Consider the following 12,625-nt stretch of genomic DNA (forward strand, 5'->3'; position numbering starts at 1 on the left):
ATGCTAAGGTTGGAAACCCACATAATGATAGTGTAGTGGGTTTTCTGCTCATCTAGAAGACTCAATTTCAGTGTACATTTCTTCAACCCCTTCATCATCGTGGCTTGATGTTGGTGCATAAATCATTATAACCTTTAGCTTGTACCTCTTAGAAATCCTGAGTATTATTCTTGACACCCTTGGCGATGTACTTTTGAAATCCAAAACGTTGTTTTTTCTATCTTTAGGGTTGGCTTTACCAGAAAGCCAACCCCATCTTCGCTCCTTTCACTGTTTCCATTAGTGTACAGCAGATTTCCACTTGAAAACTTATAAGTGATTCATTTCTTATTCTAGTTTCAGCCAAACCGATTATATTCCAATTTACATTTTCTAATATCCTGTCTTCACTGATGAGTGATCTTACGTTGTAACCGGCCAAATTCAGTTTCCGTGCATGGCAGCCGATCGTACCCAGAGATTTTTAGCATCCTCTGCTTCCACTCTGATCCTCTCACTGCCGTAGGAGGGGGAGTAAAAGCCGCTGGGGACTGAGGGCATTTGTTTCGTCGTGCTGTCATCTGTTGGAGGGTTTGGTCTTTTCCTCTTCATGATGACCAGGCATCTTTGCATTAGCATTAGCATTAGTAGAGGTATATGATGCAAGAAAGCAAGCTTATGCAGCATCAGCCAAAAAAAAAAAAAAAAAAAACCCTTCCACTTCACCCCTCCGTTCATTCGAAATACCTGTCCAGCTGAGCCTTAAATTTGTTTAGGCTATCAACTTCAGCAACAAGTGATGGAAGTCTATTCCACAAACCAACTACCCGCTGGCTAAAGGCAAATTTCCACACATCTATCCTCCATCTGTCTTTCCTCAATTTGAATTTATGCCCTCTGAGGTGATTATTCTGAGCAAGAGACAGTATCCCATCAGCATTGAGCATGCTCAAACCATTCAAGGCTTTGTACACCTCTATCAGATCACCTCGCCAGTGCCTATTCTCCAGACACTGTAATTTGCAAAACTTAAGCCTTTCTTCGTAAGAGCAACCCTTCGATCCATTCACTAACCTTGTTGCCCTTCTCTGTACTCGTTCCAGCAGCTCTACATCCTTCTTGAAATGAGACCTCCAGACCTGTATACAGTACTCAAGGTGCGGCCTGACCATTGCCTTATACAAGGGAATAATCACCTCCCTATCCCTGTTAGAAAAATTCCTGTATATCATTGACAAGACACCATGAGCTACTCTTGCAGCCCGTCTGCACTGCTCAGAGAACTTCATATCTGCCTGCACAATTACCCCCAGGTCCTTTTCATTCTCTACCACTGTCAGTGTAGTACCACAGAGTTGATAGTTGCTCTGGGGTTGCTGTTTCCCATATGTAGTACTTTACATTTGTCAATATTAAACTTCATTTGCCACCTGTCAGCCCATCTGCTCAACCTTTCCAGATCCTGTTGCAGCAGCATAGTGTCAGTAGCGTCCTTAACAACCCTGCCAACCTTTGTATCGTCTGCAAACTTGGACATTAAGCTTGATATACCATCATCAGTATTATTTATAAATACAGAAAACAACAATGGATCCAACACTGAACCCTGAGGGACTCCGCTAATAACATTAGTCCACGATGAGCAGTGTCCATTAATTACCACTCTCTGTCTTCTGCCACTCAACCATCCCTTTATCCATTGCAACAATTTGCCACCAATGCCACACTGGTCCAATTTGTGCAGCAGTCTTCCATGTGCAAGTATCAAAAGCCTTTCTAAGATCCAAATATATAATATCAAAGTTATTCCCTGCATCCAATTCTTTTGTGACTACATCATAGTATCCAATCAAATTGGTCAGGCAAGACCTTCCCTTAACAAAACCATGCTGTGTCTGAGCTATAACTGAATTTTTGTCTAAATGATCCTGCAGTGCTTCTTTAACCAGTGCCTCCATTAATTTTCCTGGAACAGAAGTTAAGCTCACAGGTCTATAATTACTTGTGTCAGCCTTTGATCCTCCTTTGTGAATTGGGGTCACATTTGCACATTTCCAGTCTATGGGTACCTCCCCTGAGTCCAAGGAAGCTCTCATAATTATGGCTAACGGATTGCTTACTTCCTTTGCTGCCTCCTTTAATATAACTGGATAGATCCCATTCACGCAAGGTGCCTTTCTTGTATTTATCTTCAACAATTTCTCCTCCACTTTACTCTCAATTATTACAAGATCATCTAGCTCACTGCCAGTGTTTACTTCATCTATGGCATTTCCCTTTCTGAATAACTCCTCATGCACAAAGACTAGTATTCTGTGTGAATGTAGATGCAAAATATTGATTTAGTTTGTTAGCTACCTGAGCAGGATCATGAACAGTTGAACCATCGATATCAAGTGGACCAATCTGATTCATCCCCTTCCTTCTAGAGTTTACATAAGTAAAGAACTCCTTGCTGTTTTTCTTTGCATCCCTTGCCAAAGATTTCTCGTAATCTGCCTTCGCTTGTCTAACCTCCTTTGTAACTTGGTTACAGATCAACTTATATCTGTCATAGGCTTCTGTGTCACATGTTACTTTATATGTATCCCATGCATTTTTCTTCTCTGCCATCTTGAAGAGAACCACTCTAATGTTTGTTGTCACCTAAGTGACGTAACAGGGCTTAACATCGAGGTGTGTATGAGTTGATTTTAGGGAGGCAGGCTAACCGGACTTCTCCTAAATCTTCTGAGATAGAAAGATACTGGATTCATCAGTGTTTTAGACTGAGAGTCTGATAACACACAGAATTGCTGTTCCCCTCTAAGCCCCAATGAAGTAGTATAAAAATACAAGTTTTTATAAGAATCCAACTTTCTGCAACACAGATAAGTGTGTTGGAGAAAGTTGGTTTGGCAATTGAAGCAAAGTATTCTTCAGTGTTTAAGTTAGACCAACATTCCTCAACCACATGCAATCAATTTTACATAATAGAATAATATTATTTTTAATACAATTTTATATAAGTTTATTCAAAAATAGAATAACTTGCAGACACCAAATTACTAACTTAATTCCTGAAAAAAGTGGTTTTCCATGTTGTTGGCACCAACAATGAAAAGTCGTGGCTGTATTGTGTTTCTGTAGAAATGAGACATTTTGCGTTTTATGTGACAAGAATCTGATCAGTGCTTCCCTCATTACCTTGTTTATTTAAGAAATCGAATTACAGAAATGAGTGGGTGGCATAACTACATTATGCCCAACCTCTTTAATTTTATATTTAATATTTTGAAAGGAATGATATCACTAGCATGTAATAGTTGTCATAGAATGCACAAAGACTAGTATTCTGCAGAACACAGTTTGACTAACATTGAGTAGTATTGTGATGTTGAAAGTAGTGAGCGAAAATAAATTTGTACTGTTCTGATCCTTATGATAATGATGTTCTAAAGGTGAATAAAAGCAACAGTTAAAAGTAAAATACATTGAAAGCAAAAAGACAAACATATAAATAAATAAAAAGAAGACATTAATTAGCTGAATACAACAAGCAAAGACACTAATTTTAGGTTATATGGTTTGGAATATGTAATGTGGAAGTTGGGGATGCTTCATTGGTTCAAGTAGAATAATTAATGTTGCACATTGAGAGGAATAATGGATCCAAGAGGAAGAAATAATTTGTCATTCCTCATCTTGTAAGGCTGTCCCGTAGCTTATAGATGCCTTATATCTCGGAAAAGGAAATTTTTTCTCTGACGAGTTTATAACCCCAAAATATGAACTTTGTGGCCATGTTTTTGTTGTGAAAATCTTATTAACTGTAATTCATTTCAATATGATTAGTAATTAATTAAAGAAAAATATTAATTAGAATTTAAGAAACAAAGTTATTAAAGATAAGAAAATTTGAGAGAGATTTAAAAATAATAAAAATATTAAAAGTATATTATATATTTTCAGCTAACTATTCCAAAAGAAGGAAAGGTAAAAAATCTCTTTTTCCTCTTTTGGGAAGTTGTGACTCTCGTGGAAAGATTTTTACCCAAGAAGATTGTAGATATCTTACAGAGCAACTGGCTTTAAAGAGCAATATTTCAATGAATGAAAGGTGTTTGGAAGACTCGTCAAGGTGTGCAAATGAGGCAAATTCATTTATTTCAGAAGAAAGTAAATGGCAGCATTTGGGATTGTTCATTGGACAAGAGGCTACTTTAAAACTTTTAGATTTTGAAGGTAATTAACAATAGAGCATTGTCTTTTGTAGAACGAGTATATAGCCATGTTATTAATCCTTTTTGATCTTTGTTTTTTTTTGCTTTATTTTAGTTGATTTTACTGATTCATTACTCATTGCAAATTCATAGGTTTTCAAGCATTTTATAAATTAAAAGGCAAAAAAACATAATTTAAATGCAATTCTGATGCTATATACCAGCATTTTCCAAACTTTTTTACTCGTGGAACACTTTTCATCTCACTATATATTTCCGGAACACTTATATATTTACGAAACACTAGTTTAGCGGAAGCCAAAGAAGTGTTTGTTAATATTTTTTTACATACAACGCACTGTGAATCACGAGCATCTTTATTTCCAAGACATGTAAAGCCGAAATTCAAATAACTGTCATTCCTGCGTTTTGGTCTTTTATTAGTTGGTTCCTTTTTTTTCACTTCAGATTTTTGGGGAACAAAAGGCTGCGATTGTTCATCCTCACTTTGAAGTGTGACAATATTGTGTTCGTTTTCGTTGACCACAGTTGCAATACTAGACGTGCTTGCTTCTCGTTTTAAAGTTCCTTTTTTCAACCACAAATCCATAGTCATTTATTTTAATAATAATATTTCAAAGTGCTGATAATTATCAAAAAAAAAAAAAAATTATACAAGAAAGTGAGTTTTGTTATTATATCGGTTCGCTTTTCCTCTCCTTCAGCCTGTGTACTCCAGGCTAAATTGCATACAAATAGCATACTAGATCACTACATTGCTAATTTTTCATAGATGTCATTTCCTCTACACATACTTCTCTATGCAAAAGCTCTCCAAAATAAAGTGTTCTGCAGTCTATTTGATTATTAGTCTATGCCAGTATATTAATAACCGGGAAAAAATGTTAAAACTTATAATGGTACAAAGGTGGAATATGCAAAATTTATTATTTATTATTTTTTTTAAATTATTAATTATGATGTTTCACAGAACACAGTTTGGGAAATGCTGCTATATACTATAAAAATTAAATGGGATGGACTTACCAAATCTGTACAAAATGCTATCAAGGTAGTTCTGAGACTCTGCATACTTCCATATGGCTTGGTCTAATCTGTCTCCTAAGTTAGTGCTCCCCCCCCCATCCACCAGTTGTACTAAATTTATTTGTGTCAGTTGCATTTCATTATTTCAGAATCTATAAAAAAAATGCATCATTAAATTTTACATGAATATCCATAGAATTGCAACTAAGGCATTTGAATATGAATTAAAATAGTATTTAGTGATGACACTATGAGCCATGAAAGGTTTCATAATGGTTCTGCCATTTTAAAGAACAAATATCAGTCAAAAACTCTTCAGAATAATGCATGGTTGTCCAGAAGATAACAGAAAGAGTTGAAATTGTCAGTTCGTGGCATTCAGTTCATACCTCATCGTTTAACTGAGGACCAAAAAATAAAATCTATTGGATTTGCATCAACAGCAGTGCGGTAGCAAGTGGCAAAATATGATAAAAAAATGAATATGGTCAACAAACAAAACAAAAGTAACCACAGTGGGAGAACTGTGTTACCACAAAGAAGGTGTGTCAAGGTGCATTTGAAAAAAGGGGCATGATTGTTTTTACTAAGAGGGGGTTATACACTTCAAACATACAGCAAAGGGAAAATGTCAATCAATCAGCATTTCTATTTAAACAAAAACTTTTTTTTTATCTGGTGCATTTCCGAGAAAACAAGTAAATAAATGAGAATCTAAATATCAGTTTTGAGAAATTCTGATTTTCATGTTTTTAAATACAGTTTAAAAAAAAAAAATCAAATCAGACTTACTGCGGTATATTTTGATTATTGTGACTTACTGTGGTATATTTTGATTCCCCCCTCTTCTGTTCATTTGCAGTTTATGCTGTATTTGTAGATGGAAAAAGTGATGTATAAAGTGATTCATTACTTCTGTTGCATATGAAAAATTTGTCATCCACACCCAGGCTTATAAACTATATTTTTCAATGCAGAATTGGGGATCAGGATCTGCCATGTGGTTTAGATTTGAGCTATATCTATGGTGCTAGAACCATAATATTATCCATGTCATATGTATTTCCTGTGGTGTAGATAGCCTGGAGATCATATTATTGATTCATACGTTCATATGATAGATATTTCTTACACCTTGAATAAGAAAAAATACTGACTTCTTTTTGATCATCCTTTGAAATCTTCTGAAACTTGATGTTAAATAAAAGTAATTTGATCTCTACATGATGGTTTGATGAAATATGTTTGAATAAAGTTCTTATCTTATAGCAGATTGATCTTAATCCATTCGAAAGTGAGTTCCCTAAAATAAAGGGAATACAATTTGTCTGGACCCTGAGCACTGAGTTTTCCATTAGTCGTAAGGGCTCAGTGTAGTAATTTTCTTTTTGAAATTTTTAAAAATGAAAAATTTTCTTTGTAAAATTCTCTGTATGTGAATGCTTTTAATTAAAAGCATTCACATACAGATTGATTTGTTCCTATTTTGACTTAATTTCTAATTTGAGTGAGATGATTTCAAAAATCAAATTTCAGAGTTAGAAAGATTAGAATATTTTAAAAAAAAATTTTTAAATGAAAAAAAAGTTTAAAAATTTGGAAAAAAACTCATTGTTACTTATTGTTTGGCATAATACTATCATCTATGTCCATTTATATATTACTTTTTTCAATTTTATCACTTGAATTTCCATATTTCATAAACAAAAATTGGACAAAAATGGCTTTGAGGAGCGATCCCCTCTTCCTCCAATTTTAAAATTTGTTTTCTTACTGGCATATATTATAAACTGGGTCGGGTCTACGATTACTTAGAAACCCAAATTAGAGATGGCAGCACTTACCAACTTATTTCAAGACAATTTGCAAATAAAAGGAATGTAATAACTTATCTTAAAATGAGTTTGGGTGGGGGGGAATATACAGGGTGATTCACTACCAGTGCGACAAACTTGCAGGAGGTGTAGGGGGCACAAAGACGAATCGGAATCACATAGCATTGTAGGGTCTGAAATGCCTTCGTCATTTGGTAGAGGACGTTGAATGGGAGGTTGCGTGAACAGCAATCCCACTGTAAGTCAGCATTTGCGAACTGTTTCTGTTGAAGAAACCAAGTAGCAAAAGTCCTCCGGAGTGGATAATCCGCAGGCTCCAATGATTGGACGCATTGCAGATGGTATGAACTCATTTGGTTTGTTGACAGTATCCTCCATACAGTGGATTGGGAAATACCCAATCGTTGGCCTATCGCTCGAGTACTCGTACTCGGATTGCCTTCTGCAAGATGTAGGACATTCTCCTCATTGTCTGGCGTCCTCGTGGTTTGCTCTCGATTCATGGTACCTCTTGTGAAACAACCAGTCTCACGTAACTTCTGTGCACACGTGCGAAAATCGTATGATGAGGAGCACGCCTGTGTGGGAAACATTCATGGAACAAGCGCAGAGCGGCGCACCCGGTACAATCCGCAGCTCCATATGCAAGGTGCATGTCGGCCAGTTCAACGTTTGAATACTCATCCATCCTAATGCCTCAGGAACCGGTTCGCAAATGCTGACTTCCAGCGGGATCGCTGTTCATGCGACCTCCCGTTCAATGTCCTCTACCGCATGACAAAGGCATTTTGGACCCTGCAATGCTGTGTGATTCCGATTTGTCTTTGTGCCCCCTACTGCAAGTTTGTCGCACTGGTAGTGAATCACCCTGTATGTACACACACACACACACACACACACACACATACGTACATACATATATAACACTATAAAAATTATATGAAAAGGAAAGGGAAGAAAAAAATGGGCGAAAGGAGGAAAAACTTTTATGGACAAAGGCCACTGATACAGAAAGCACCCAGCAACCATAATTGTATAATGTAAAGATAAATAATAGCTGTTGAGAAAAAAAAAAAAAAAAAGATGAAATATTTTTATATCAAATAGAAATATTTGATAGCCAAAAATGATTTGATGTCTATCACATCATTTTTGGTTTGCTACCAAATATTTGTAGTAAACCAAATGTTTGCTACAAATTGCAGCAAACATTTGGCTGACTGCAGACTGATGGACTTTGTGTTCAACTATGTCTAGTGAGTTATGTTTTATGTCTAGATGATCTATGTCTTATGTTTTATGTCTTGATGTGTTATGGGCAGATGAGTTACTGAATATCACAACTCACTATGACGTTGCAGTTTTAAGATAAAAAGTCAGTCCCCAAACTTTTTTCAACATACCTTGTATTGTTATGGCTGAATTGGCATTGTTGCCTAAGACCATTTGAAATGGTGAATATCTGAAAGAAGATATGCCAATATAAGTCTAGTACAGATTTCAATAAATCACAAAGTTGGATAGAATAAAAGAAAAGGCGGTGACATTAAAGAACAAAATTAGGTAATGAGCCGACAACTGCTGTTGGCTGTAATCAAAGTGAATCCAATTTATAATTTTAGTAGTGGCATTTCAGTAAATGAGCAACCTTTTAAATTAATTCCTTATTATTCTTATCTTTTGTTTGACGTTCTCAAATGTTGTGAAATTCACTTAGAAATATTTTTGTACTGATAAAAAAATTTAGGAAATTTAAGAAAATATAAAAATATTTATTACTGGAGTAAGAGAAGTTAAAATCAGGAGTGATTTTGAGATCTTATCTCCCAGAACTGTGATGGGATCAAAGCTTACAGTATTGCTTTTCATTTATATGTCATTCTGAAATATTGTCAGATTCCCTTTGAAATATTTTTATACTGATAATAAGAAAAACTTTAAAACTGCAGTAATGGGTGCAGGGCTGCGTTAATGCTATGGCAAAACTAGCCATACCCGGGGACCTCACCCGAAATGGGGGGGGGGCCTTCATGCGAGGCCATGGCCAGTTTGGCTGTAGGACTGTGATGTCAGGTACTACCAGTCATCACAGTTCTTGGAGATTCAACTCTCCAGAGAATCTGTCTTTTTTTCTTGATTATCAGCTGTTTTCCCACTCTTCATTTTGATATAGTTGGTGATAAAGAGTGTCTTTTCTTTTTGCAAAACCTTAGTTTTTCTCTGTCTTTTTCTTTTGCAAAAAAAAATAGTAAAACCACATTAAAATTTTGAGTTTTTTAAAAAATTTTGCAAATTTCTGCATTTTTTTATTAATGAATTGGCTGTCATGTGTGCTGGTCTGCACTGAAAACTAAAGCCATGATATATGGCACTAGAAAGGGAAATAAAGAACTAAAATTAATATTTTTCTGATAATTTGCGAAGTTTAAGTTTGTATGATATCATTTAATTTGATCAGTATTATATATTATTTGTATTATGTAGCAGAGGTAATATGCATCTGGTCATGCAAGCCAAAATGGTAAAATATCACTTATGGAGCATAGTAAATGTATCATGGAATTTCAAAGGGGCATGATTGTAGGAGCTCATACATCACGTGCTTCCATATCAGAAACAGCACATCTTGTCGGTTAGTCATTGGGCACTGGTGTTCAGATGTACAAAGCATTGTGTCAAACCACTTCCCCCTGACAGAACTATTAAGGATTACTCAAGGTGAACGTTCACGGTAAACGAAGGGTGTAGTGCATTGTGTGGGCTCGGCAGCAGGTCACTGTGCAACAGTTGACACTGCAATACAATATGGTGAATGCAAGAACAATATCCCAAATGAAGTTCTGCTGCACATTCAGACACCACAGCAGAGGACCCAACAGACACCCTCTCCTCGCCACTGATCATTGTCACAAGTGGATGGTCTGGTGTCAACAACACACACTGGTTAAACACTGGAGGAAAGGAAACAGGTGTGCCGGTTGAAAGAGTCCAAATACCTGGTGCACCACACCGACAGATACCTTATGTGATAATGCAATATGAACCGATAGACCCATCATGCATGGTGCCCACTATCCAAGTAGGATGCAGTGGTTGCTTAATATGGGACATGTTTTGCTGGCAAGAACTAGAATCTCTGGTGCATATGGACTAAAATTTCACTGGTGAGATCTCAAAAAAAAAAAAAAAAAAAAAACTGTCAGGACTACCCATATATTTTTAATATATGCCCCTATATGTATTTTATCTGTAAATTGCGTGTGTTCTCTGGTTGATTTGTTTTGCTGGATGAAAAAAAAACCCCAGTTTCTGGGGAGGAGACCTTGCTATCTATGCCTAAGAATGACTAACTCAGCCACAGAGTGAAAAAAACCATTAAAGTTTCCTGCGTTTTTGACGGTATTTGAACCTGGGTCTTTTCCACCCTGTGTAGGGAGGATGGTGATGATCCCACTGTGCTACTGCGCAGACTACTGGTGAAGTCTACCAGCAGATCTTAGGAGACCATCTGCACCCTGCCATGTTGCATTTTTTACTAGACAGAAATGGGATCTTCTATGCTGATAATGCACCGTATCATCAAGCCTGCACTGCACTGCACTGTACAGGAGTGGTTTGAGTGAAAATATCACCTATCTTGATTGGCCTCCAAATTTGCCTGACCTCAGTTCGGTTGAACACATGGGATGTTTTGGAACATGAATTGGGGCATATGCACACACACACACAACTGTTATTTATTCCAACACTGTAGACAACATGGCTGCAGATCCCTAACGATGTCTTCAGACATCTATTGGAGGCAATGCCTAGGCAAATAGCAACTGATATCCATGAGATGGATGGCCCAACATGGTATTAGGTAAGCAATCATAATTCAGTGATCACTGATTGTATATTTGTATTTATTATTATTTTTTTCTCTTTCTTCTCCTAATGGGTTTATCCCATCCCGCAACAGGTACTGGTACTAGGTACAATTGTTATGTCTGGTTACTGTTATTAGTTTGAGTAATCTCTGACCTGTAAGGGTATTCAGACAATGATCAGTGACAAGGATAGGGTGTCTGAATGTGCAGTAGAAATCTCTGACTACCACACACAAAATAAGTAAACATGTAGGGGAGGGAAATATACACGCAGCCAGGGAAGATGCTTAGCTGAAAAATAGTGAGCTAGCAGAAAGGGGATGCAATGTAGAACGAAAGAAGAATGAATGAAAGAGTGTAAAAGACTGAGTGAATGAGCTGGGCCCTGAATGATAGAATGAAATAGGAATTTCATTGCAGACGATACGAAGGTTGGCAGGGTTGTCAAGGACACTACTGACACTATGCTACTGCAACAGGATCTGGAAAGGTTGAGCAGATGGGCTGGGAGGTGGCAAATGAAGTTTAACATTGACAAATGTAAAGTACTACATATGGGAAACAGCAACCCCAGAGCAATGTATCAACTCTGTGGTACTACACTAACAGTTGTAGAGAATGAAAGGGACCTGGGGGTTGTTGTGCAGGAAGATATGAAGTTTTCTGAGCAGTGCAGACGGGCTGCAAGAGTAGCTCATGGTGTATTGTCGATGATATATAGGAGTTTTTCTAGCAGGGATAAGGAGGTGATTATTCCCTTGTATAAGGCAATGGTCAGGCCACACCTAGAGTACTGTATATAGGTCTGGAGGCCTCATTTCAAGAAGGATGTAAAGATGCTGGAACGAGTACAGAGAAGGGCAACAAGATTGGTGAATGGAACAAAGGGGTGCTCTTACGAAGAAAGGCTTAAGTTTTGCAAATTACAGTGTCTGGAGACTAGGCACCAGCGAGGTGATCTGATAGAGGTGTATAAAGCCTTGAATGGTTTGAGCATGCTCAATGCTGATGGGATTCTTCGTCTTGCTCAGAATAATCACCTGAGAGGGCATAAATTCAAATTGAGGAAAGACAGATGTGAGGAAATTTGCCTTTAGCCAGCGGGTGGTTGGTTGGTGGAACAGACTTCCATCCCTTGTCGTGGAGGTTGATAGCCTGAATAGGTTTAAGGCTCAGCGGACATTCGAACGAACAGAGGGGTGAAATGGAAGTGGTTATTTTTTATTTATTTATTTATTTATTATTTATTATTTTTTTTTTGGCTGATGCTGCATAAGCTTGCTTTCTTGCATCAAATGCCTCTACTAATGCTAATGCTAATTGTGGTAAAAGGGAATAAAGGTTAGTTTTGGTGAAAGAGAGCAACCCAGTAAGGGAGCAAGAGAAAGTAATTGAGTGTTATGGTAAATGGGAATGAGTGAAGGAATGAATGCAATTAGCTGCATGAACACATACTGAAGAATAATACTTACCCACTTATACTAAGAAAAAATTCACTCTGGTACTAACAACACAAACACACCCACTGCATCTTTCCCTGGTCTGCAAAATTGCAACTAAGCCTACACCTCAACTGAAGAATAATAGTAAGTTGAGGGGCCCAGAGAGTGCAGCACAGTAAGAAAGAGCCAAACAAATGAACACATCCCCCCCCTCCCAAGTGTGCGAAAGAAGATTGATGAATATTATATAT

General features: G+C 37.1%; 1 protein-coding gene across 1 annotated transcript in view; it reads left to right on the forward strand.

Annotated features, from left to right (window-relative positions):
- LOC150078036 (uncharacterized) overlaps positions 1–12,625 on the forward strand; it is a 321,641-nt gene that overhangs the window by 137,112 nt on the left and 171,904 nt on the right. Inside the window, exon 10 of the mRNA XM_090384437.1 lies at positions 3,931–4,203. Within this exon, the coding sequence (XP_090240563.1) occupies positions 3,931–4,203 (273 nt within the window). The remainder of the gene's footprint in view (positions 1–3,930; positions 4,204–12,625) is intronic.

The sequence above is a fragment of the Mastigoproctus giganteus genome, chromosome 11, assembly GCF_048544385.1.
Source record: "Mastigoproctus giganteus isolate SK-2022 chromosome 11, ASM4854438v1, whole genome shotgun sequence".
Taxonomy (NCBI): domain Eukaryota; kingdom Metazoa; phylum Arthropoda; class Arachnida; order Uropygi; family Thelyphonidae; genus Mastigoproctus; species Mastigoproctus giganteus.